Genomic DNA, 27,807 nt, shown 5'->3' on the forward strand with positions numbered 1-27,807 from the left:
GTTGGTAGAGATGTAGAGAAAATTGAATTCTTGTATACTGGTGATGAGAATGCAAACTGGTGCAGCCACTATAGAAAACATTATGGAGATTTCTCAAAAAATTAAAAATGGAACCACCATATGATCCAGCAATCCCACTTCCAGGTGTTTCTCCAAAAGAATGAAAATCAGAATCTTGAAGAGATATTAGAACCCAAATGTTCAATACAGCACAACTGACAATAGTCAAAGTGTGAACGCAATCTAAATATCTATGGAAGGATAAATGGATACAAAAAAATGTGGTATATATTACTAGACACATATGAACTTTTAAATTCGAGAAGCGAATTCTGATCCAAACCACTGTGCTCCTAGACCCTTAGCAGCAACATCTCCTGGGAACTTTTTAGAAATGCAAATTATTTGCCTCACCCTAGATCTGAATCAGAACCCCTCTGTTTTAACAAACCTTGAACACTCAAGTTTGAAAAACATTCATCTAAACCATTATCCTGTCTTTGAATCATTGATCCACAACTTTACCCTGCCTTTAGCAGTGACCTTTTCTAATTTTAAACACCACCCCAGTTCTACCTCTAAAGTCAGTGGAAATTCAGGAGGGCCAGAGAAGGACAAATAATAATAATAATAATAAATCTATTGTATTACATACATATGGAACAAAATGCTGCACTTTGTCCAAAAATTGGAGGATTTCCATTTTTTCCCCCAAACTGTACATGGGTTTGGAAGGGCTAATTGGGCAGATATAAAAGCCATGTACTGGTTGGCCATACTTCCTTAGAGGCACATCTGTGGTTTTTCTTTTTTTTTTTTTTTTTTTTTTTGAGACAGAGTCTTGCTCTGTCGTCCAGGCTGGGGTGCAGTAGCCGGATCTCAGCTCACTGCAAGCTCCGCCTCCCGGGTTTAGACCATTCTCCTGCCTCAGCCTCCCGAGTAGCTGGGACTACAGGCGCCCGCCACCTCGCCCGGCTAGTTTTTTTTGTATTTTTTAGTAGAGACGGGGTTTCACCGTGTTAGCCAGGATGGTCTCGATCTCCTGACCTCGTGATCCGCCCGTCTCGGCCTCTCAAAGTGCTGGGATTACAGGCTTGAGCCACCGCGCCCGGCCCATCTGTGGTTTTTCAATAGCTCTTCTAGAAAAAGGTTTTACTCCCATCTTGACTTCTAAATTTTAAAATGCCTCCATCTCTGAAAAATACTTTTCAATAATTGTCAATTAGAGTGAGGATAGTAGGGTAAGCAGCTGCTTTAGTTTATTTAAGGAAGCGGCCAGAGGATGTCAGCTCCAGGTGTTTCTAAATATTAAGGTGATGGGGTGCATCCCTCAGCTTTATAAATGGAGAAAGCAAGGGGCTGTCCTCCATGTTTCTTCTTTAAAACAAAAACCCACAAGGCTACTACTTTCCAATCGATTTCCTAGGATTTATCTTAGAACATTTACATCTAATCCAAACACTACCAGATGAAGGCTGAAAAAGGATTGTTAGGGAAGTAAAATAAGATGGCTTCAGAGTCCCTGTGTCTTCTTTCTCAAACTCCTTCCATATTTTAAATGCTAAAGCATGATTAGCTTTTAAACAGACTATTGTGTGTGTGTGTGTGTGTATCTAAGGTATACAACATGATGTTTTGATATAGTGAAATAGTTACTAGAGTTAAGCAAATTAACATGTCCATCATCTCACATAGTTACACAATTTTTTTTCTTTTTTTCTTTTCTTTTCTTTTTTTTTTTTTTTTTTGAGATGATCTTGCTCTGTCGCCCATGTGGAATACAGTGGTGCGACTAAGCTCACTCAGCCTCCTGGGTAGCTGGGACTACAGGTGGGTGCACCACACCCAGCTGCATTTTTTTTTTTTTTTTTTTAATGGTAACAGCACTTATATTCTACTCTCTTAGCAAATTTCTAGTTTACAATACAATATTTTTAACTATAACGGTCATGCTACATTAGATCTTTAGGACTTACTCATCCTATATAACTGCAACTTTGTACACTTTGACCTGAATCATTCTGTTTCTTCCTTGTCCCTGGTAACCACCACTGATTCCATGTATTCTCTCTCTCTCTCTCTCTCTCTCTCTCTCTCTCTCTGTGTGTGTGTGTGTGTGTGTGTGTGTGTGTAAGATTCCACATATAAGTGATATGGCACAGTGGTTTTCTTTTCGTGTCTGGCTTATTTCGCTTAGCATAATGTCTTCCAGGTTTATACATGTTGTTGCAAATGTCAGGGTCGCCTTCTAAAGGCTGACATTCCATTGTGTGTGTCTGTGCGTCCGTGAATACGCACACGTGCATGCATATGTATATATCACAATTTCTTTATCCATTAATCGTTAACAGACACTGGTTGTTTCCAAATCTTCACAACTGTGAATAATGCTGCATGAACTTGAAAGTGATTTCTATGAGATCCTGATTTCATTTCCTTTGGGTATACACCCAGAAGAGGGATGGCTGGGTCACTGGCTTTAGCAACGATTTTTGTGATATCACACCAAAAGCCCAGGCAACCAAAACAAACCTAGATAAATGGGACTTCATCCAACTAAAATGCTTCTGCACCGCATAGGAAATAATCAACAAAATGAAAAAAAAAAAAAAAAAAAAAAAAAAACCCGCCTATAGATTGGGAGAAAATATTTGTGAGCCATGTATCTGATAAGAGGTTAATATCCAAAATACATTAAGTTCACACAACTTAGCCAAAATAAATAAATTAATAAAACACCCAATTAACTAATGGGCAAAGGATCTGAATGGACTTTTTCAGACGAAGTACAAATGACCAACAGGTATAAGAAAAGGCGCTCAAAATCACTAATGAACAGGGAAATGCAAACCAGAGCCACTAGGTATCTCCACACATCTGCTAGGATGACTTATGAAAAAGATAAGCGATAAGTGTCGGTGATGCGCGGAGCAAAGGGAACCCTGTACACTGGTGATGGGAGTGTGCACTGGAACAGCCATTACGGAAAACCCTACAGAGGTTCACTCAAAAAGTTAAAAACAGAACTACCAGGCCAGTGTTACCCGTCCTTTGTTAAGTTCAAAGTCACGGTGCCACTTCCTTTCCCATCTAAAGGGGACTGCTGGCGGCCCAGGGCAAGGCCCGCAGGTGTGGCTCTCCCTGCGGAGACAGTAGGACAGGATGTGGATTTCCAGGCCAGCGGCTTCCAGGTTGGGCCCAGACGCCAGGCCAATCCAGGCCCCGGGCCGGCTCAGCCGCCTCGGCGCCTCTTCAGGGCCCCAGAGAACCTCCGACGCCCACGAAGGCTCCAGGCCGGCTCTCCGGAGGCCCACCAGCGGGCGGCTGGGCCTCCCTCCGCGCCGCGACCGCCAGGAGGCGCCGCCCGGGAGAGGAAGTCCACTTGGGCCCGGCCGGGCTTGGGGGGCGCAGGGAGTGGCGGGAGCCACCTAGCGCAGGGTCCTCCCCAGGCTGGCGCCAGGCCTTGCCCCGGTCCAGCCCCGCCCGGGTCGCGAGCACTGGCGGGTTCCGGGTCCTGTGACCGGTCAGGCGGCGTCAGCGGGCGCGGCGGAGGGCGGTCCGGCCTGGGGGAGTTTCCGCGGCCGCCGGGGGCGGGGCGGGAGAGCGCGAGGCCGGGCGGGAGGCCAGACTCGGAGCCCCAGCACGCCGGACAGCCGCAGCGCTCATGGCGGGCGGGGGAGCCGGGGACCCCGGTCTGGGGGCGGCTGCCGCCCCGGCGCCCGAGACCCGCGAGCACCTCTTCAAGGTGCTGGTTATCGGCGAGCTTGGAGTGGGCAAGACCAGCATCATCAAGCGCTACGTCCACCAGCTCTTCTCCCAGCACTACCGGGCCACCATCGGGGTGGACTTCGCCCTCAAGGTCCTCAACTGGGACAGCAGGACTCTGGTGCGCCTGCAGCTGTGGGACATCGCGGGTAAGCGCGGCCGCTAGTTTCCCACTCCAGAGCCCAGCCGGGCCGCCCGGCTCCTCTCTGCCTCTTTACTTTTTCTTCTCTGCCTGAACTCGTCTGCCTGGGTACGTTTAGAAGAGAGAGGCCGAATCCAAGGGCGAGATGCGATGGACGCGGTCGGCTGGACTCGGTGGGGCCCGGAGGATGGGATGGGCAGTAGGAGCTGGAGCAGGTCCTGCACGCCAGAGGGAGGCGAGGAGGCCAGGGGGCCTTTTCCAGAAGTTTGAACTCTGAATAATGCAAGTGTATCATAGATACACCAGGACTAGTTGGGAAGGCTGACTTGAAGCGGGCCGGCGCCTCTCAGTCTCAACTCAAGTTCAGGGGGATTGGGTGACTTACCTGAAGCTGCACTCCTAGTTAGTGACACCACCAAGACCAAAAGTCAGGTTCATTTCCAGATAATTTTCCATCACCCGCCTTGGCTCTGAGACTGGCCTTTGTGAGGGAAACTCCATTCCTCAAATACTTTGCTCTCCTCGGAAGCCCAGGACAGACACTCGGTGAAGATTTGGGAAAGCTTTTCTGAAACTTTACGCTCACCTCTTCCTCTCTTCCTAAACCAGCACCTAGTCCCATCCCTGGTGCCCTCGCCCCCATCACTCCTCAATACACTGTTTCTCTGCCATGTGCTTTCACTTGTTCTGTTTGAGGGGGTACATTTCCCTCTGCTCTGATTTATGAACACTGGAACTTTGCCTGGTGTAGTGGTTGGGAGTGGGCGTTTTAAGATGATGTTAACTATTGGAAAGTTCATAGAAATGGTACCAAGCCAAGCGCCAGTGGCTCACGCTTGTAATCCCAGCACTTTGGAAGGCCTAGGCTGGAGGATCCCGCGAGCACAGGAGTTCGAGACCAGCCTGGGCTGTTAGTGAGACCCTGTCTCTACAACATACATACATACAAAAAATTAACCAGGCGTGGTCATGCGTGCCTGTAGTCCCAGCTACTCAGGAGCCTGAGGCAGGAGGATCACTTGAGCCTAAGAGAGGTCAAGGCTTCGGTGAGCTGTGTTCTCGCCACTGTACCCCAGCCTGGTCAACAGAGTGAGACCCTATCTCGGAAAAAATAAATAAATAAATAAAAAGTGCCAAAATTACTCTGTTCAATCATTACAGGTGTTAAGAAGCTCAGTCTGCAATAGAGCATTAGAATGGGAGCTGGTTTAGGGTTAGAGGATGCCCGAGGCCACCCTTCATTCTACAGTCCATAGAAGCCCATAGAGGGTATAGCTACCTGGCTGATAGCAGAGTTGGGGGGTGCGGATCACAGGTCTACTGTCTGTCTGCCAGGTAGTGCTCTTGTCATTTATAGCCTGTTACTTAACAAAGAGTGTTAAATAATTGTAACCTATAACTCATTCATTTAAGAGCACATTTCTCTCCCTCAGATAGGAGAATACATGTATGCATCTCAGTCCCTCAGAGAAAAGGAGTAATCAGCCGGGGACTCAGCTTTTTGTTGTTGTTTGTTACCAAAAGCCAAAAGTTCGTTTGAAAAGTCATCTTTGAAGCCAGAGACTTTTTCGAAATACTTCCTGCTGTTGCACAGAACCCTAATGAGCAGTATTTCTGCTTCTTGACAAAGTCATGGATTCTAAAGGTTGCCTTACCATGTGACGGTCATTCTCCAGGAATCTGCAGCATAGCTGAGGATTTTCACAAAGATGGTTTAAAACTTTGCTTAGAAGGGTGATTGACCTTGCCTTACTCTTTACGTAAATTATGGCATTTTGTTATTAGATGATAATTGGGTCCTACTGCTAGTAAATTAGTATGAGTAACTAGATTTTTAAGAGTTTATAGTTAGAGACTTGAGAAAGTAAAAGCAGGAGTAAGATATAAATTTTCTTTCTGGTATCATCTCTTCTTTTTTTATTAATCACAGACCTCGAATGACAGGAAGGGGTCATATCCAGTTTTTGTCAGATTCTGATACGTCTGCCTAGATGGGATATCCTTACACTTTTCACTAAATCCAAAGCTTGAGTTTTACCAGGAAGGAAAACAAAAGTTTAAGATCTCCAAAAGGGATTTCTGGATGTTAGATATTGTTTCAACAAGTACTGTTATCCCATACAGCAAGTACAGACCAGCAATTTACAAAATTAGAGGTAAATTTATAGAAATGATTAGGCTCACATTATAAGTAAGATTTTCAGAGATAGAATTTTAATATAAGGAAAGTGAGGGAGAAAAATAGCTTAGTGAGAGACCAAAAAACAAACAAAAAAACTGTTTTAGAGACCAAAAAAAGCAAAATAAAAAAACCTTAGCCTGAAGTTTGGAGAACTATATTACTAACTGTTTGGTTTGAATATTTGAGCTACTAGTGAATCTCAGCTCATACCATTTGAATTAAGTAATGATGATGTCATGAAGGCAAAGTTAAGGCTGCTCCACAAACTTCCCCCATGGCTAAGCATACTTGCCTTATGTAGTAACAAAGTTGGATCATATTTAATTCTCAAATAATAGAAATATTCTTTGATTGCAAAATAGTGGGTAGAGCCAGTTACTTGCCATAACTAAGTTAAGGTGTGGTGTTTTTACTAGTTAGGTCTTTTTTTTTTTTTTTTTTTTTTTTTTGGTGCTTTAGTGAGAGGGCAAGATAGTAAAGAAATTATGACAAATCTCTATCCTTGAAAGCTTTGGCAAGTACGATAGACTGGAATTATCAAATGTTTTCTATACATGTAGCCAAGCAGATTCAGTTGAACTCTTCAAGTTAAGAACCATTGTGATCCTCGGATACATGAATCTGTTCTTACGGCATTGAAGGAATCTGGCTTTAAAATACAGATGCAGTTTAGTGCAGTTTTTGTGTAAGACCATTGCAGTCTCTTAACTCACACATGCTTTGGGATTGCTGCTCAAAACATAACTGAATTCATATAAATGATATTTACCCAAGCATAAAATGCATGCTTGGAAGATATAAACTGTATAATCTATGCCTAAACTTATTTTCCATCGTTTTGATTCCCATCCAAAATAGAACGTGGATCCTGATTGCCTTGCTCCATCTTATACTTTGTCAGTTAGTATACCTAGTAATCTCCCTTTGTCTTTTTTTTCATAACTCTCCTATAATCCTTCATGAGCAAGAATCTGGAATATTACCTCTTGACACTTTCCTGATTTTAAAGGTAGTTTTCAGTCACATATACACATATTTCTAATTATACAGAAGCCGTGCTTTGAGGAATTAGTCTGTGTAATTATTTGTAGTCTCCATCTTAAACACAGATACTGCAGTTAAGTTTCCAGTGTTTATTGGTGGCTGATTACATACCAAGTCATTTACAAGGCTTTTTAAAATCTTTGTTACATATGGGTAATCTGGCTCTTGTACAATCTTGCCATCCTCAGCCTTATTCAAGCTCAATTGTTGTGCTGAATTATAAGCGAAGCCAACTGGCCCATTTACATCTGTAAATCTTTCACTGTTCCTGAGTCCTGAGACACCTTTAAGTGCCGCAGTCTGGGCTATCCATTCACAATTGTCCAGGCAGGCAGCTGGTCAGCATAATAACATATTTGTATTACTGCACATGGAAATTCCCCTGATAATGGCAGTCCTATTGCCCTTCCCTTTTGAATGTGTTACCATCCTTCATGGCCTCAATTAGCCCTCATAAGCTAAAAGATGCTCAGGTTATTAGTAGAGATAGTAGAGCACTGATAGGAAGTTCTACAACTTTCCTTTGCTCTCAGCCATTTGCCATTCTACCTTTTGAGTTGAATGAATTATAGGTTTTAGTGGTCCTGTAATCTAAACACAGAAAGGTATAGTAACTTGTGTGGACACAGGTTTCATGACTCACATATGAAAGCAATACACTTTTAAAAGGATAGCAGAATTTTGGTTTATTGGTGTCAAAACAGCAGCACAAATACTTTTCAAAATTTCCAAATGTTCTGGTTATCATGAAATTAGTCATGTGTATGTTATCTTGACCTTCCAATTTTCTTAAGCTTTTGATATGAAATTTTCAGCGAGTCTCATTCTGTAATAAATGTACCCAGGATTTTGTTTTTAGTCAGATATGATGGGGACATCAGATCAGGAGATGGATTGCCATTGGAAAGATAGTTTATCATAGTTCCCAAGAGTGGGGGCACATTATGCCACACCACATGAGGCCACAGGGAAAAGCAGCAGGGTTGGTCATGAGAAAGAAGGAGCAAGGAAAATGCATGGGCTGGAGCTTTTACTGTGGCTTTTGCAGGAAGGAACCAGTGAGGTAGGGTAGGCAAGCTAAGCAAGTTGAGGACTGGCTAGTTTGAATAATTTTGGTGTACTCTGGGTGATAGGAGTAGTCTCTAGTTGTCCAGTATTGGGCTGTGGGGTGATTTGGGACAGGGGATAGTGTCCCAGACTGCAGGATCCTGGTGCAAGGAGGCAGGTGGTATGGATTTAGGATTGATGGGCTGACTGATATGGTGTGCATGTCAGAGGTATGCTCCAAGATAGCTCCTTTGCTGTCTCTAGAAATTAGCTACCCGTGGGAGGATCAGTCCCTCCCCAGGCCTGCAATGCCCCAAGTTGTCAAAACATCATAAAGTGTAGAAAAAACACCATTAATACGTATTCCTAGGCACTTACTAAAGATTGAGAGATTAAAGTACTCTTCCAAAGAAGGAAAATTTGAAGATCTCAGATTAAGTATTTCCTTAAAATAATAAGGATTTCACACTAAATCAACACTTAAGTAGTGGGCCACGTCCACAAGTTTAAGTTGTCTTAGGTTTGTAGAACTCTTCTCTTGGATGGTGAAAGAAGTGCATAGATACAAATTTGGGGAGACTTCTGGAGGGTGAGACAAAAGAGCAAGGTAAAGTTGTTTTAGAATTCTATTCAATTATATTTTCAAAAGTTTTTTGTGCTTTTTAATAGTTGAGTAGGCTATAAACATCTAGTCTTTTCACTGTTCTTTCACGGACCTTGAGAAAGACAGACCAATGTGAAAATAAATGGATGGCAAGGGTTTAGTTTAAGGCTCCAACAAAGTCTTTCTAACTAACAGATGCCCATGTATTCTCCTCTTCCCCATGATTTTCACTCACTTTTATCCCGATATTTTTCTTAAGCATCATCTGCAGTGGTTTTCCTATTTTTTTCTTCATTCAGTTTTGTTACTCTTTTACTTTACAGATTTATTTAATCTGGGTTTCAAAAGGTGGTAGATGAGCAAAAAAGATACTTTGTACATGATTTAAGTTAGTTTTACAACTGGAGGAACTTAGCATATCTATGTGTTGTAAATCTTTGAAGCAACATAGTTAAATATAAATATAGGTTACACCTACTTAGGTTTTTGGAGAGCAACCCTTAATTTTATGTTACAATTATTATTTTAAATTCATCTTATCTTTTCCCACTCCCTAATTAAACCTCATGTGTTTTGGAAATTTTTGTTTTTTAACTTGCTTTACCATTTCTGAAGCATTAATGGATTAATTAAGAATTTATTAAAAAGAGATTACAAATTCATTAAAATAGAAAGTATATTTTGCTATTATTTTAGAAAACAAACTGTTTCCCTACATACATGGTATTGGCCTTTTGATGCTGGGTTATTTACATTTTATTTCCATTGCTGTCTGGATTCAGTGATTATAGAATATATAGAAAATCGGTATAACATTCAAATTATAATACGGGAACCTAAAATATCAATGTTAGAGCCAGGAGGACTTAGTGATCCCTACAGATCCCTGAGACCAGTTGGCATAGTTAAGCCAAAAAAGTTTCTTGCCTGAGGTTGCTTGAATGTTGGACGCTTAGCATTTTGAATCCCTGGCATAGTTAGACTTGATTTATCAAGTTTGTTTTTCTCTGCAAACCATTTTTACAATTACAAGGTAGAGCACATAACGAGCTAATAGTTTAAAGCTTTCACATGTTTAATTGGCACCATTTTTAAAAAGAATACTCAGGCTTTCATCATGCGGTAAACTTGTGGAGCACTCAATAATAGCTGACATTTATGCAGGGCTTACCTGGCATTTTACACTGTTTTGAACTTGAAGTATAACTTAACATGCATAGACCACCTCCACTTCAAGATATAAAATATTCTTAGCCTTCTAAAACAGAAATCAGCTACGTTTTCTATAAAGGGCCTGACAAATATTTTAGGTTTTGTAGGCCATTTCATGTATGTGGCCACTATTCAACTCTGCCATCGTAAGACAAAAACAGACATAGACAACATGTAAACAAATAAGGGTAACTGAATTCCAGTAAAACCTTTTTTAGCTGGATTAGGTCATTGGCTGTAGTTCATCAAACTGCCCTGGAAGACTTAGGCAGGAACTAAGTTTAACCCTCTCAGTTACCCTCGAAGGGAGGTATTATTTTGTATACTTTTATGGAGGTATAATTGACATACAATAAGCAGTACAATTTGAAAAGTTTTTGCATCACTGTAGTCAATATTTCAAATATTTTCATCATCACAAAAGTGTTCTTCTCTTGCCCCTTTGGAATATATACCCTGCCTTTCCCAAGGCAACCATTTATCTGCTTTCTCTTACTGTATTGTCATAGTTTGCACTTTTTACAATTTGATATGAATGAACTCATGTAACATTACCCACTTGCGCTCTGACCTGGCTTCTTTTACAAAGCATAATGATTTTGAGATACATTCATGTTTTTGCTTGTATCCATGGTTTTGTTCCTTTCCTTTCTATTGTTGAGCTGTATTTCGTTGTATAACTAGATGATAGTTTATCCATTAATCTGTTGATTGACATTTGATTTGGCATCTGTGAACATAATGAAAGTGACTTTGAGAGTTCAAGTTGTCCACATCCTGGTCAACACTTGGTGTATTCAGACTTCTTAATTTTAGCCATTCCTGTGGGAGTGAAGTGTCAAGTTGTGATTTAAATTTGCATTTCCCCAGTGACTAATGATGTTGAACATCTTTTCCTATGCTTATTTTTTTTTTCATCACATACATTTTCTGGCAAACTGTTCCAATCTTTTGCTTACATTATTAATTTTTTTATCTTCTTCTTTGGGAGTCTTGAGAGTTTATATATTCTGGGTATAAGCCCTTTGTCAGATAAACAGTTTGCATTTTTTCTCCCAGCCATTGCCTTTTGTTTTCACTTACTTAACCAAGTAATTGACACTTTTGATTTGCCATATAGTGTGGTTGTTTAAAAAGTACACTCTGATGTCAGGACTGCCACCAAATTTTGAATCCTAATCTTGGGAACTAAAGAAAATTAATATTTTTAAGCCACAGGATCTTCTTCTAAATTACTTGTCATAAACATTTCTGATTTTCTTATGCTTTACCAGAAAGGTTATATGAGTAAATATTTAAATAAGGCTCACTAGTAAAAGGAAATACTTGAAATTTAAAGATCATTTCCCTCCCCCCCCCAAAAAATAGTCACTAAAGTTTAACAGCTCTTTGTTAACTTCTAGGTTTCTGACTGCTCTTTTACTAGTTTGACACCCCACTCTCTTTTCTAAATTAAAGATATAGCCCAAAGGAATACTTTATTACCATGTAATTATCTTGAAATCTTACTTTTTCAATTTCCTAATTTAAGACTATCTTATCTTGTTGCTTAGTCCTTTCATATTCAATAATTGAAATATATGAAAATGGAAGTGGTTGGTAATGTGTGCACTGCATTTGAAATTGGAATCTGAATCATTTCAATGCATATGTAGTCTTTCTGCAGAATAGTGATTTTGAACAGTTGGCATATCATCGAAGTTTTTATAAATGTCAGCATTATGAGCCAATGAACTATATAGTTGGTCAGATTTACATTACAATAATATATGAACATAATATTAGGGTTTTTTTATGTGACCATTTGTTACAGTAAAATTTAGACCTTTGGACTATTACAATACAGCTTCAGTTAAACAATATGAGGAGTCATCACAAAACAAACCTTAACTTTATCCATTCACATTTGGCCATTGTTTTATTCTTCCATTATTCCCTAAAACAATATATAAAATTATATTGCATTGTCGAGTTTGGAGAAGGAAGAATTTTATATTTTGGGGTATCTTTGCATCTGTGCAGATAAAATGTATCAATAAAATGTAGATAAAGCCGGTTGCTCATGTGTTTCAAGAGGAAAGTGTCTTTATCATAGAACAGAGTGATACATCTCCGATGTGCATTGATTGCCAATCATTTTTCCTTCACACTGTAGTCAGTAACTAAGTCAAGGCAACTGCAAGATAGTTCAGAAAGGCTAGCATCCCACTTCTATAGGTGTGGGGGAGTCAGAAGACCTGAATTCTAGTCCTGTCTTCTTTAGTCAGTGATACTGTAATCCTGGCCAAGCATCCCTTTGCCTGTTGTTACATCTGTCAGATGAAAAGAAGGATTTTCCTATGCCAAAGATTAGTACAACAGCAGATAGTAAGAATGCTTTGCAAAGTCCCATATAATGTACAAAGCAGATTTTTCCCAAAGTGTTTGACATAAGTTAAATTATTTTTTAAGTACAATGATATTTGAAGAACCCTGGAATTGATTCTTCTTGTAACAACACAACCAGTTGTGCTTTTTGTTCTGAAATAGATTTTCATGTGTCTGCTACTTACGGGGTGAAATCTTGCATATTGCATCAGAAGTGGGTATGGGCTAGAGATATGAAGGAGAGATGAGTTGAGAACATGAGCTACTTTATCTCATGTCGAGCCTTAATCTATTGGACTAGCATGTTACCCACTGCACTTATCTCCTTCCTACAGGCTTCATTTCTTCTATTCTTGTCTCTTCTTCCTCTACTTCCAGCTTTGTGTTTTCCTTTAGTGCCTCTCTTCTCTTAAACTAAGGGGAGAGGAGTTGGAATAAATGACAGACTTTGTAGCTTTAAATATTATCATATTGGTTTTATGGAGAATATATCATACAGAACATAAAACTAATTCATTAGGTACTTAAACCAAATTATCAGACACATCTGCTGTATAGGTCATCGTCTGTATGGATAGCCTTAATCACACCAGGTTATGCTGCTCTGGAATGGAAGATATTTGTTCATAGTATTGCTGTTGGGGTAAAAGGAGTTATACTTAAATGTAAACTCTGTCTGAATGACAAGTTTTTATTTTTTTCCTATATTTATGTCTAGGGCAGGAGCGATTTGGCAACATGACCCGAGTATACTACAAGGAAGCTGTTGGTGCTTTTGTAGTCTTTGATATATCAAGAAGTTCTACATTTGAGGCAGTCTTAAAATGGAAAAGTGATCTGGATAGTAAAGTTCATCTTCCAAATGGCAGCCCTATCCCTGCTGTCCTCTTGGCTAACAAATGTGACCAGAACAAGGACAGTAGCCAGACTCCTTCCCAGATGGACCAGTTCTGCAAAGAACATGGCTTCGCCGGATGGTTTGAAACTTCTGCAAAGGTGAGATCTGCTTTGCTTATGCATCTTTTGCTTTCTAGCTCATAAATCTAGGCTGTAACGCTTAAGTATTTAGATGTATTTGTGTGAGTGGTGTTTGAAAGTCTGGAAAATGAGAAGTGTAGCATGGATGTGTTATAGCTTCTTTCAGTCCACAACAGTACTGCTTTCCAAATTGGCTAATGGCTAATAGAAGGGCAGATTTTCCATAAAAACAAAAAGAGTTATTTAGAGCAAAAAGCAAATGACATTTTCTGTGAGTCTGAGTTTTTAACTGAGGTACTTCTCATGTAACTGGAGTGGATGGGGGTATTGTCAAGCACAAGAATTTTTGATTTTTGCAAAACGCTAAATGAATAGGAAGATGCCTCTGGTGAAGATGTGTGTCACATGCAGGACCATGTGAAAAGATCAGAGAGGAGATTTATTCAGATGATGTTTGAAGAGTTTTAGGTTAACTGTGTATGAAAGATTTGAAACAGCTGGAAAGTATCAACATTTGTGGTATGCTTCATAAATAGTAAAGTGAGAATTTTTTCTTTTGTCAATTATGGAAAGCTGAATAAAATATTTTCTGAAGGAAAAAGTAAAACAGTAAGTTGGCTTTCAAAAATTTTAACAGTCTAGTGACCGGGCATGGTGGGTCATGCCTGTTTCCTAGCACTCTGGGAGGCCGAGGCGGGCGGATTGGGCAGATCACTTGAACTGGGAGTTCGAGACTAGCCTGGGCAACATGGCAAAACCCCGTCTCTACCAAAAAATACAAAAAGTAGCTGAGCATGGTGGTGCATGCCTGTGGTCCTAGCTTCTCGAGAGGCTGAGGCGGGATGATCACTTGAGTCTGGGAGGCAGAGGTTGCAGTGAGCCAAGATCACACCACTGCATTCCAGCCTGGGTGACAAAGTGAGACCCCATCTCAAAAAAAAAAAAAAAAAAAAAAAATTCTTAACAGTCTGGATATAGAAAAAAGGTGAAAACAATACATATATGAAATGTTTGGAGGGGAGTTGTATGCATTGGAAGTTTCATATAAGGGGGTTAGTGACAGTCCGATTTATGTAAGAATGATGAAATGTTTGAAAAATTCTGTAATGACAGACAAACATTATACCATAAATTTGTTGAAATCTTAACATAGTTCTAGCTTTTAGTTTATGTTCTGTGGATTTCGTGTGTGTGTTTATGTGTGTTTTTATATACGTTTGCACGTATGTATGTATCACTGTTCCTCCAAATCACCCACCTCATTCTGGGTATTTATCATCAGATTAGGTTTAGCTCTACTAGAAACTTACCCTTAGAGTAAAAAAACTACTTGATGCCCATCATGATCTGCGGGATAAAAGCAAAGCAATGAGAGACTACGCAAAAGAGAGACTGCTCCAAAAACATTGAGTAATGATGGAGTGACTGGGAAAAAAAAAAGACTGTTTACTAGAGGCAGAAATGTACACTCCTAAGCTAGAGGCTAACTGAATAAATATAGCATCTTAAAATTTCCTTCTTTAAATAAAACAGTGGTAGAAGAAAGATGAAACCCAGGGGTGCTATGTGAGCACTTAACCTGACATGAAGAAGAAAATCACAGAAAGAAAGCCTTCTTACAGAGAAGGTACCTCGGCCTCCCAAGAAGCTAGGACCACAGGCATGTGCCACCATGCCCAGCTACTTTTCGTATTTTTGGTAGAGACAGAGTTTTCCCATGTTGCCCAGGCTGGACTCGAGCGCTGAGCTGGAGCAATCTGCCCACCTCAGCCCCCCAAAGTGCTAGGATTACAGACATGTTCTTCTGGACACTCATGCCCTCTGTCTGCTCTGTATGCCTTTTGGGTGATTTGCTCTGCTTCCCAGCTTTGCTGTAAAAAGACCAAAAAAAAAAAAAGGCAGTAAATGTAACTGCTTATGCGAGTGTACATTTTGGTAGAGGAGTTTTATAAATTATAGACAAAATTCTCCTTTAGGCTTTATTTAATCTTTCAGGTAATAAATCCAGATTTGCCCCCAGAGGTAAGACGTCACGTGACTAGTAGCTTGTGACTGTGTAAGTCATCGGTTTCATTTTATTTATGGATACGATTACACGCAGAGGTGAAAGGTGAAGCACTGTTTAAAAGTTTCAAATTTGTTCTGTGTTTCCCTACAAACATAGTAGAAGTGGCTTCTGTAGAATTTCTTTAGCAGTAAACCAGGGGTGTTCCAAGAGAATAACAGTAATAAAAAAATTAGGTTAAAAATCTTAGATTTAAGGCTTAAAGTACTGCCTAAATGTCACTAGTAGGTATACTTCTGAGCTGGCCAGCAGCTGACTTCAGATCTGACTTTTGCTTGAACTGCAGTCATCTGAATTTCACTAGGAATACAGGCAAAAGATAACTTTTGCAAATACATTTCATCATTTCACCTTTATGGCAAATAATGGATTTCTAATATAAAACTTTAATACTGTTAACATATGGGAATTACATTAACATGTGACTACACTGACATTGGAATTTTAACCAGTTGCTTCCACATACAGTTAGAGAATTTTATAATTATTTGCTATAACGGGGATAGCTGAGACTGAATGTCACTTGGACGTTCAAAAGATCAATGCTTGAATTAAAGTTAACACTTATCTTGGGGGTGGAGGCAAAAAATAACTAAAAAGCTGGTTTCAGTGCTGTGAAAGATGCCTGTACGTAGCCTAGCTCTTTTAGGTTCCTTGTTGTCTGATAAAGGCTTTACAAATAAGGAAAAAGGCTGCAGTGAACCTTGTAGCATTGGATTGGATTAGACATTAATATGAGCTTCAGGTTTCATATGTGTGTGTGTGTGTGTGTGTGTGTGTAAGAGTATCTGCATATATATGTGAGAATGTGTGTAGGTGTATGTATGTACACACACATATGTGTAAACAGATGAAGTTGATATAGATGCGTGTACCATACTAGCCATACCTGCTGAGAGGGCTTAAAAGCAATGACACCACGGAACCAATTAACTTACCGAGTGCTCAAAATTCGGTTTTTAAATATCATTCTCCAGTAAAAAGAATGGGAATCCCTGGAGTAATGCCTGATTTCAGGGTGGACGGGACAAGGAAAGTAAAGATGTGCCTGTGATATTTTGTTGTGCGAGAAACTAAGGAAGTGCTCACAAAATGATGGGGACATGTCACAAAGATACAGGATACTGCCATACAAGCTCCAAACATGTAAGATAATTTGAGCAACAACGTAAATAATTTCTGTAATGGGTTCAACTTACAGAGTAAACTAATAATCCATGATAGAAATGAACAAATGAATAAATAAATGAGGGAGAAGGGAACCTCTTTCTAACAGTAGAATTCCAGCTAATAAATGTAGAAGGAATGGCAGAAATAAAAAGTCACCATTAAACACCACAGTGATGACTGTTGTAGGGAGGAATTAATTGATGCTAACATTAGTGGGGGAAAGTGTGGTAAGAAACAGGATATTGACATATTTGCACTAAGTACAAAGGGAAAAATAATAACTTTTCTGTGGAGAAACCTGGCAAAAACAACTTTAAGCAGTGTGCTTCCTGATAAACTGTGCAGGGTACATCACTTGTGTTTTATTTCTGCCAAAAATATGTAAGTTGAATTTAATGATAAGGAAACATCAAACATCGCAGATGGAGGTATATTCACCAGCCAGTGCTCTCTGAGAGTGTCAAGGTCATGAAAAGCAAGGAGACTGAGGAACTGTTCCAGAGTAAAAGAGACCCCGGGGCGACAACAGTGAAGTACAGCCTGTGATCCTACATCTGAAATAGGGCATTGAAATAATTGACACAATTTGAGTAAGCTTGTTAGACTAACACTGATACTACACTATTGTATAATTTCCTGATTTTGATAGTTGTATTCTGGTTATCTAAGATGTTAATATTTGAGAAATATGTGTGAATGGTAGGAATGTTCACTATTTTTGCAATATTTTAGTAAATCTGAAATTATTTAAAAATGAACAGTTAAATATTTTTTAAAATAAGCACAGTTTTTTCAATGTGTTACCTACCGTGTGTTTAATGATAACTTATAATTCAGTCACACAAATGCTGTGACAGCTAATAATTCCTTAGGGTGTCCTTAATGGACGTTGCACTGACAACATTGTTTCAGGCTAATTTATACATGACAACTAAAAGGAATAATTTGTACTTAGAGATGGAGAAGTGACATGATACATTTATCATATTTTAATGTGGTTTGAGCCCTTTCAATTTTTTTTTCACAGTGTATCCTGACTGCTTGAATTAGATATTCAAGGGCCGGAATTTTTTTTATTTGGAATGGCTTCATTATATGAATTGCAGCCCAGAGCAAAGATTCATTTTCAACTATCGAGATAGCTCATTGAACCTCAGTGGCAAAGATTTAAGATAGGAACATCAAAAAAAGTGTCCTTCATAAAAATAAGGGAATTCTTTCCATCACCACATTATTCTTTAACATTCAGCTCTAAGTGGGCACACACTTTAGTATTAGAGGAAAGTAGCTGTGCACTTGCAATGCCACCTCTAACAAATTTTTCTGGTCCCATTCATACTGTTAATGCCTTATTCTAGGAATTAATTCTAAAATTTAACCCTGTTCTTCCTTTCTGCATTACAGGATAACATAAACATAGAGGAAGCTGCCCGGTTCCTAGTGGAGAAGATTCTTGCAAACCACCAAAGCTTTCCTAATGAAGAAAACGATGTGGGCAAAATTAAGCTAGATCAAGAGACCTTGAGAGCAGAGAGCAAATCCCAGTGTTGCTGATAGGGCTTCTGCTTCTCTCATGTGTGCCTCAGCTCTGAAGAAGTTCCTGAGAATGGGTTATGGATGTCATGTTAGCTGTGAGTCTTCCCACAGTGGCACTTCAAAAGGCAGCACCACTGGGTGCCGGCACTTACTTGAAAATGGAACTTTGGGAGAAGTATCCTTGCCAGTGGCTCTGTAACTTAACAGATGACAATTAGGCTTTTGTCATTGTTGCCATCATATGGAAGATAATGTTTACATCCTTTTAAACATCTTTTTATATGACAGTTCCTTAGGATTTGGTAAGCCTTCCAAGTTGTAGCTTTTAATGTAAGTGCTGGGGTGGTAATAAAATGTTACCTCCAGTCTTATGGTCATTTTGAGTCTATATTTTTGCCATCTTATTGTATCCTCACTTTTTAGGGAGGGTTTTAGATTCTATTAGCCACAAAGGCTTGAGGTTTCTTTTTAGCAATTTTCTATTCAAAACTTTGGAAAGGCCAGGTATGGTGGCTCATGCCTATAATCCCAGCACTTTAAGAAGGTGAGGCAGGAAGATCACTTGAGCCCAGGAGTTTGAGGTCACAGTGAGCTATGATTGTACCACGGCACTCCAGCCTGAGCAACAGAGTGAGAACCTCTTAAAACAAGACAAACCTTTTGAAACTTTGTGTAAAATTATTTTCCTTACATATAATTTACCCATTCATAGCTGGTGTGGCATGTGGTCACTCTTCTTAAATACATTAAAATGACCTTAATGACTGAAAAAGTACTCACAGCACATCTGTATTATGGATGTTTCCCTCTGGATATGGTTACTACCCCTTGGAAACTCTATAAATGAGCATTTCTTCTTTTCTCTCCCTAGTCCTTTCTCTCTTCTCTTTTTCCTGTTTATGTTCATAACTGAAGGCCTATGTGATATGATGGTTGCAATTCTTTCTCAAGTTTGTGATAGCAATGGTCAAGGAGAGAATGTATTTCAAAGCATATACAATTAAATCTGAGCTTCTATAGTATGAATTGTGAAAGACACTAGGTCGTGTATGGTTTTGTATAAGGGTTGGGACATTTAAAGTATAATATCTAAGAAACTTAAGGCAGACTCACAATATTTGCATTACCATTTAAGCCAATTAAGGAAAATAATAAATATTTTGACTGAAGTCTTACTTTTGAATTACTATAGTTCTATAATAGAAAGATAATATGGGATGTACTTTTCTGCCTTAGAAAACTTTGTTCACTTTTGCCTTCTATTTTTAAGGGACTGACTTATATCATGTCCAACTTACTGATTTAAGAAAGATCCAAACTTACTTCTTTCAAAGAAAATGTTGAGTTTTTTGGCACAATCCAAAGCTAATGCAAAATGAGACCTTGACCAAATTTGTTTTATACATTAAGTGAACTTGGATGGGAAAGATTCATTAATTTATTGCGCACGAAACAAAACAAAGGCCTAGGCTTGGCAAGATCTAATCTCAACACTTTGTGAGGTCAAGGAGGGAGAATCTCTTGAGTCCAGGAGTTCAAGACCAGCCCTAGCAACATAGAGAGACCTTGTCTCTACAAAAATCAAAAACAAAAACAAAACTCCAAAAAACACGGCAAGAAGTGCATTTGCTTTGACAGCTATGTTCTGGAAATAAATAATAGTTGTCATGAACCATAAAATGTAGCTCTTTTTTCATTAAACCTAACTTTTGCCTAGAAATCACATATATGTTTATATATTACATATTTAAGAAAGAAAGAAAACGCTTTAGACCTCTTTGGATATGTATTCTACATATCTACATAGCACCAGATTTTCTGAAGTGAAAAAGTAAAAGACCCTGATTTAAGTAATATATATCTTTTAATGACTATTAACACCTGTTTTTTTTTTAATGTTGAATTAAATCTATCTTTCGAAAATATGTTTCATACTCCTAAGTTTTTTTCTACTCTAGGTACAATTTTTCAACCTTTTTTATATTTCAAAGTCCAATGGTATGAAGTATGAAATGGTGCTTAACCTCAAATGTTAGAAATATAAACCTTATGCTAAGTAGTTTCTGAAAAAGATTGCAGTCTGCTTGGAATTTTCTTTTTTATATATTAATTTTTCATTTTTACAAGAAATCCATTGTGCTTAAATTCCCCCTAACAGTACATTCAAAATCAGGAGTATTACACTCTCATTGCCCATCTTTACAATTGTTAATAACTTCTCAGAGTAATTTTAACATTGGTAATACCGTAAGTAAATTGTTTTTTGTAAACACTTAGGATTCTTTTTCGTGAGATAGTTTATTGTATTTACCATTTCCTACAGTTTAGAAATAAAACTGAGTAACTATTTCACATTACGTTTAAAGTCTTGCCACTATTTGTTTTTATAACTTAAACATAAAATTTGAATTTAGGGTGAGCTGCATAAATAGCCAAAAGAAAGAAGAGAATACTCTGACTTTGAAAAATCAATTACATACACACACAGATACACATAAAAACACACACACTGGATGAGACACTGGCAAGAAGTACAGAATACTTCGTTAATAAAAGGGATTTTTTTTGTATGAGTCTGAGGTATCAAAAATGTACCAATATTCTAATCATATATATGTAATTTATATATGTATGTACAAATTGAGTTACATTATATTTTATATGCGTATATGTATACTTATGTGTCCGGAATTGGTGGGTTCTTGGTCTCACTGACTTAAAGAATGAAGCCGCAGACCCTCGTGGTGAGTGTTACAGCTCTTAAAGGCAGTGGGTCTGGCATTGTTCCTTCCTCCCGGGGGGTTCGTGGTCTCGCTGGCTTCAGGAGTGAAGCTGCAAACCTTGGGTTCGTGGTCTCGCTGACTTCAGGAGAGAAGCTGCAGACCTTCCCAGTGAGTGTTACAGCTCATAACCGCAGGGTGAACCCGAAAAATGAGTAGCAACAAGATACTGTAAAGAGCAAAAAAACTAGGCTTCCACAGCGTGCAAGGACACCCCACAGGGTTGCTGCTGGCTGGTTTCGGCAGCCTGCTTTTATTCCCTTATCTGGCCCCACCCACATCCTGCTGATTGGTCCATTTTACAGAGAGCTGATTGGTCTGTTTTGACAGAGTGTGGATTGGTACGTTTAGAATCCTTGAGCTAGACACAGAGTCACAGAGTGCTAGTTAGCTAGATTCAGAGTTAGCTAGATACAGAGCTAGATACAGAGTACCAATTGGTACATTTACAACCTTGAGCTAGATACTGAGTACTAATTGGTATGTTTACAAACCTTGAGCTAGATACAGAATACTGATTGGTGTATTTACAAACCTTGAGCTAGACACAGAGTGCTTATTGGTGCATTTACAATCCTTGAGCTAGATGCAGAGTCACAGAGTGCTAGTCCTCCAAGTCTCCACTAAGTTAGCTAGATACAGAGTACCAATTGGTGTATTCACAAACCCTGAGCTAGACACAGAGTGCTGATTGGGGCATTTACAATCCTTTAGCTAGGCAGAGTCACAAAGCGCTAGTCCTCCAAGTCTCCACTAGGTTAGCTAGATACAGAGTGCTGATTGGTGCACATACGATCCTCCAGCTAGGTATAAAAGTTCTCCAAGTTCCCATCCAGTTCAGGAGCCCAGCTGACTTCACCCAGTGGATGCTGTACCAGGGCTGCAGGCGGAGCTGCCCGCCAGTCTCTAGCCTCGTCTGCACTCTTCAGCCCTTGGGCTGTAGATGGGACTGGGCGTCATGGAGCAGAGGGCAGCGGCGGTCGCGGAGGCTCAGGCCGCGCGGGAGCCAACTGCAGGTGAAGAGCTCGGAGACATGGCGGGCTGCAGGTCCCAAGCCCTGCCCCACGGGGAAGGAGCTAAACCTGGCGAGAATTTGAGTGCAGCGCCGGCCGGGCACTGCTGGGGGACCCAGGGCAACCTCCGCAGCTGCTGGCCCCGGTGCTAAGCCCCTCACTGCCCTGGGCCTGCGGTGCCGACTGGCTGCTCAGTGTGCGGGCCATGCCGCCCGCGCCCGCCCCTGCTGGAACTCACTCTGGCCCGGGAGCCTGGCGCGCAGCCCTGGTTCCTGCCCAGGTAGCCCCGTTTCCTGACCGCGCCTCTCCCTCCACACCTCAGGCAAGCAGAGGGAGGAGGCTCTGGCCTCAGCCAGCCCAGAGGGGGGCTCCCACGCTTGCAGTGGCGGGCTGAAGGGTTCTTCAAGCACCGCCAGAGTAGAGACGGAGGCCGGAAGCTGAGGAGGCGCTGAGAAGAGGTGCAGAGAGCAAGGGCTGCCAGCACACTGTCACCTCTCACTTACACATATGTACATATAAATATGTACATATATGTATATACAATACATATATAAAAATATGTGTATATATAAATGTGTGTATATATGTATAAATTTGTATGTATAAATATGTACATATACATATGTGTAATGTGTACATATACCTGTGTAATATGTATATACACATATGTGATGCATATGTATGTATACATGTATATGCATTTTTATGTATGCATACATACTATATATACATACATAAAATACATATGTACATGTGTGTATATTTATAAAGTACATATATATGCATATGTATGTAACTCAATAAGGTTTCTAAAAGTGATTGTTATCATAAGCTGTGACTTTTCAAAATGTTGTTTGGTTTCCTGAAATATGTACATAAAAGCATCCAATTTGCTTACTGAAAAATTGTGAGCCTTACTTCAGACTTACTTAGTTTTGTAGGGATGAGACTCAGAAATCTGCTTTTACAAAAAATCTGATGTTCATTTTGGAAAACCTCCTAGAGAAAATACCAGTAGTTACAGTATTATTCAGTTTGAAATCTATCGTATTATTCAAAACATGAACACTATTAAATTATAGCACTTTTAATCCCATTTGTAAATCATTGTTATTAAAAAGCCTGAATATCTGGAGCTTGTAGTGAGCCAAGATCACGCCACTGCACTCCAGCCTGGGTGACAGTGCAAGACTTGATCTTAAAAAAAAAAAAAAAAAGCCTGCATATCTTTAACCATGGACAGACAGTATAAATTTGCTTCAATCCACTGAAGAAAACAGAAGCTAAAGGGTTCTGATAGGCTGGACCAATCTACAAATATTGTTGCTAAAGCTGGCTAGCCATTTGGAATAAAAAAATCACATTTCTATCTCACTGCTTCCCAAAATGATACAATATGGAAAATAGCATAAATGTAAAAACAAGAAATAAAGCTACAAAAAAATTAGCATAGATGGGAAAAAATTGATATTGGGCTAAGAAAATCCTAAATTATCACATGCTGGAAGCAAGGCGGAAAAGATAGATATGTTTGATTACAACAAAATATTTGGTATAGCAAGATGATATAAACAAAATTATAACAAGCAACAGACAAAATATTTGTAACCTACTTAACTTTGTGAGGGCTAAGAAGGGGTGTTAAGAAAACTGAGATAAAACATGTAGAACAAGTACTTTATAGAAGAGGCAAGTCTTAGGAAACGTTTTAAGAACTCAAAAAAGTAAGATGTTATTAGATTCACAAAGAATGTATAAGATTGATTATATCTCTGATATTCGTGAACATATATAGAAAAATAGGTATTCATAATCTACCATTAGACTAAACTTATTTTAATAATTACTACCAAGATTCCCTGCAAAATTGCTATTCGGTTTTCACTCTTAGTGCATGTCTTGCCAAGAAGAGGAACTGTTACTATGGGGAAATAGAATTAAAAATAAAATCCCTTTCCAATACATAAAACTTCTTTACAAAGACAGAATAGAAAGGAAGTGGTTTTATTATTGAATAAGTACTAAACTAGAATGTGATATGCACTACAGGAAATACTGTTAAGACACTGCAAAGATGGAAATCTTACTCTTTTAATGACACACAGATTCAATACATTACATATATGTTGTCAAGCTAATCTAGTGCTTAATCAAATAACAGTCTTTTTCTATAGAGTTCATTTTAAATTCACTTGGTAATTGAGATGATGATCTGTGTTAGCCAATTGGCTTTATCTAAAGGAAAACTCAACTTCTTATATCTTTATGCCAGGTAGTAGATTTGCAACTTGGTGCCAGGTGCCCAGCAAAGTTAGGCTCCTAACCTCCTACAGAAACTGGGAGATAGGGTCACTGTCTTCCTACATTTCAAAGAGATGATACTCCCAGATTCCAGAGAAAGCTAGAGAGAGGGTAATTTAGTTTTTTAAAAGATGTGCATGCATTTCAAAGAGACAAATAACTTGAAAGGTTCTTATGTAGATATTCTCAGAAAAGGGTGAGTGAGGGTTGGGATGGGCAGCTGAGAGAATCTCTTTTCTTATTGTCACCAGAGAGACTTAAGCCTCTTATTTTTTATATGTATTTGCCCTTACTGTCAACCCTACATAAATGTCTGTGTGTACAAGAATAGAGAATAGAGGATAGAGAAATCTGTTCACTGCAGCATTGCTCGTATATACCTCATGCAAAACTAAAACTTAGAACTAAATGCTCATGTATAGGGGAGAAATAAAGTGAGCAATTACATATCCATACTAGGAGATACTATGCAGCAGTATAATAACATTTATATAAAAACATGTATAAGAATTTAAAGGCTTTATAAGCCATTTGGCAAGATACATACCAAATTCCTGATGGCAATTGTAGAGGACTGGAATTGGGAATATTGGTCAAGGCCAACTTTAGCTTTTTAGATAAAGTTTACATATTATGGCAATGTATTATAGTTGACAATTCATTTTACACTGGTCACTCTGTTTGCTACACTATACTGAAAAGGAGAATCCCCATTTGGAACATGATGCTTTATCAAAATAACTGGTTTGAATTATCTTACATTTTATTACATTTAATGACATTAATGATTTTGTGCTTTTTCGATTTTGCATATACCAGTTTATTTAATATCAGTTAACTTCTTTAAGATAAATACCTGGAATTATCAGCTCAGTAAAAATGTCCATCTACATTTGCATGGTTGAATTTCTTGTTGCTCACTGTAGTCATTGTTTAAGAATAGATAACTGTGCAATTTAAAGAACAGGCTTAATATATATATAAAATCATATCAACTACCTATTTCTTCTACATAGATTTCTGTTTTGAAAAATGAGCATATAACAGCATGATGCTTCTTATTTCTAATTCATCAAGTAATGTGTATATGTGGAAGGAGGAGAAGGAAGTATAAGTATGGATGATAGAGTTTAGAGTTACATATAAAGTATTGCTGATACTTTTTGTGTATTAGTTATTCAATCTGCTGCCTCTGAAAAGTCACTTGAACACCACCTAGTATTTTTCCACAAGCCCATCAGCATTTTCCAAATCAAATCCATTATCTTTCAATCTTTCCACTGCTAAATATGCCCTAGAGGATTAGTTTATATATTATAATTTGAATAAATTATGAGTCTATTCACTCCAAGGTAACGTATAATGCTATATTTTAATGGTATAATTATTTTGCTGAATTTTTTGAACCACAGTAAATTTATAGCTGCCATTTCCCTCCCTTTATAAAAACTTTGATTTTGAGTCTTTGGTATATCATTAGTCATGCTGTTAAATTGTGACATGGGAGCCTACAAAACTTTGAAGGAATAAAGCAAGTGTTTTAGATAAAGTCTTTTAATAATGTTAGTGGACTGTTGCTTCAATTTTAATTCAACACACTGTTTCATTTGTCTTCTGGGGTTAAAGAACAATATCTGCGGATTTCTTTATTTTATTGATTATAAGCTTTTAGATAACCTCCAAAAACTTTTCTCTTATAGAAATTTTGTGCTATACAGTACTACAGTACTCTTGTGCTGGTGACTCAGAATAATTTTAATAGCTTGGAGTAGAATCTAGTTTTTCATAGCATAACACCTTTAAAAATTGAATAATATATACTCTAGACTGTTTGTATGGTACCACCTGAGAATATTTCTATCCAATCCTGTTTACCAGGATGATGATTTAATGATAAATTCAATATACATTGCTAACAATGTAGAATATGTGCAGTAATTGACCTTATACAGAAAGCAGTTATGGTTAAAATAGAAATTTGATGACAGGATACATATGTCAGTCACTCCTCAGGTACATACAATGCTAAGTATATGACATTATATACTTAGTAATATAATGTCATTATACCTGACCATTACTCAAGTAATGGTCACTGCTACCCCAAAATCAGCTTATGTTCAAACATTTAACAAAGGATTTCAGTATAAGATTAAGGTTGATTGGGCCAGGCATGGTGGCTTACACCTGTAATCCCAGCACTTTGGGAGGCCGAGGCGGGTGGATCATGAGGTCAGGAGATTGAGACCATCTTGGCCAACATGATGAAACCCCGCCTCTACTAAAAATACAAAAATTAGCCAGGCATGGTGGCATGCACCTGTAGTCCCAGCTACTCAGGAGGCTGAAGCAGGAGAATCGCTTGAACCCAGAACCTAGGAGGTGGATGTTACAGTGAACAGAGATGGTGCCACTGCACTCTGGCCTGGGCGACAGAGCAAGACTCTGTCCCTGCCCCCTCCCCCAAAAAAAGATTAAGGCTGATTGCTGAATCAATGCTAAGTTTAATATATTCAAATAATTTTCATGCATTTATATATTAAAACATTCATTTTTTTCCACTCTATATTTTTACTACAAAGGGAGCATGAAATAAATACTTCACTCTGTAGCAGACTTTTCAGGTATTTCACAGCTTAATGAAAGTCCCTAAAGATGAATTTACTTCATGTATATTTTAAGATAGCTCTAGATGGAATGAGCTAAGCTGAATTCTGAGTACATGGAATCCATTACTATACCTAGCTCCTTTAATTCATTGTTATTTATTGCTGTCCTGACTTGTGAGTGCAGACAGAGTCTGATGTGATAACTTCTCTTCAAAGCTGTGGACATTAATGGACATGAACTACCACTGAAATATCAGCACCCAAATGCTGTACTTGTAATTCAGAGAAGACAACTAAATGTTTATTTTCTCCTTTAATGCACCATGCAATAAATGAAATCAATAGAGAAATAAGAGAAGTTAATACCTTCTTTTCTCATTAATGAGTTGGACAAGCTTCCAAATGACTACCTTTAATAGTGATATTTTTGGAACTGCATATAATGAGAGTCTGTCTTTTAACCTTTACTAAATGACATATTTGTAAGTACATGTTTAAAGCCCTCTTGTTCTTTTAAAATCAAGGTTAATCATGAACTTGAAGGTAAAAAGAAACATCATCTGTCAAATGAAGTTGTCTATAAGTGTCACCCACTCAGGTTGCTTATGTTAGAGAAAAAATTTTAGTCAGATCCCGTTAGGTACTTAGATGCAATGTTTCATTCCCTTCCCAGCCCCCATGTTGTAAGTGAAATATCCAATATGTCATGGCTGGTTAATTCTTCTCTAACCTTTGTTTTAAGTGTCACTTTTAATGTAGGAACTCAGTATTTCTAAAACAGAATTAGTATCTTAGTCCATTTTCTTCTGGCTTATAACAAAATACCCCAAACTGGGTAATTTACAAGAAAAAAAATATTTCTTACAATTCTGGAGTCTGGGAAGTCCGGGGTCAAGGGGCTGCATCTGGTTCGGGTCTTCTTGTTAGCGAGGACTCTCTGCAGAGTCCTGTGGTAGTGAAGGACATCACATAGCAAGGGAGCTGAGCATGCT

General features: G+C 38.7%; 1 protein-coding gene and 1 long non-coding RNA gene across 3 annotated transcripts; one reads left to right on the forward strand and one right to left on the reverse strand.

Moving 5' to 3' along the window:
* The first annotated feature begins 807 nt into the window (after positions 1 to 807).
* Positions 808 to 19,281, forward strand: RAB32 (RAB32, member RAS oncogene family). 2 transcript variants are annotated; one of them, XM_074037207.1, is made up of 3 exons: positions 808 to 3,914; positions 13,087 to 13,359; positions 17,981 to 19,281. In XM_074037207.1, exons 1-3 carry the CDS (start codon positions 2,922 to 2,924, stop codon positions 18,128 to 18,130), a joined length of 1,416 nt encoding a protein of 471 aa, XP_073893308.1. In that variant the 5' UTR covers positions 808 to 2,921; the 3' UTR covers positions 18,131 to 19,281. The 2 variants fall into 2 exon arrangements, with proteins under 2 accessions (XP_073893308.1, XP_005552132.1); XM_005552075.4 differs by having other exon boundaries at positions 3,626 to 3,914; positions 13,082 to 13,359.
* LOC141410067 (uncharacterized) lies at positions 9,841 to 27,807 on the reverse strand. The gene is made up of 2 exons (XR_012433516.1): positions 27,681 to 27,807; positions 9,841 to 10,818 (listed from the first exon to the last, which is right to left on the reverse strand). It is a non-coding gene; the product is annotated as an uncharacterized lncRNA (long non-coding RNA).

The sequence above is a fragment of the Macaca fascicularis genome, chromosome 4 (assembly GCF_037993035.2).
Source record: "Macaca fascicularis isolate 582-1 chromosome 4, T2T-MFA8v1.1".
NCBI lineage: Eukaryota > Metazoa > Chordata > Mammalia > Primates > Cercopithecidae > Macaca > Macaca fascicularis.

Bases quoted from the DNA above. Each gene is read 5' to 3' on its own strand.
- RAB32 (XM_074037207.1), top strand. From the start codon at position 2,922: ATGCGCGGAGCAAAGGGAACCCTGTACACTGGTGATGGGAGTGTGCAC. The intron at 3,915-13,086 runs GTAAGCGCGGCC...TGTCTAGGGCAG, and splicing joins GCAGCTGTGGGACATCGCGG to GAGCGATTTGGCAACATGAC. The intron at 13,360-17,980 runs GTGAGATCTGCT...TCTGCATTACAG, and splicing joins GGTTTGAAACTTCTGCAAAG to GATAACATAAACATAGAGGA.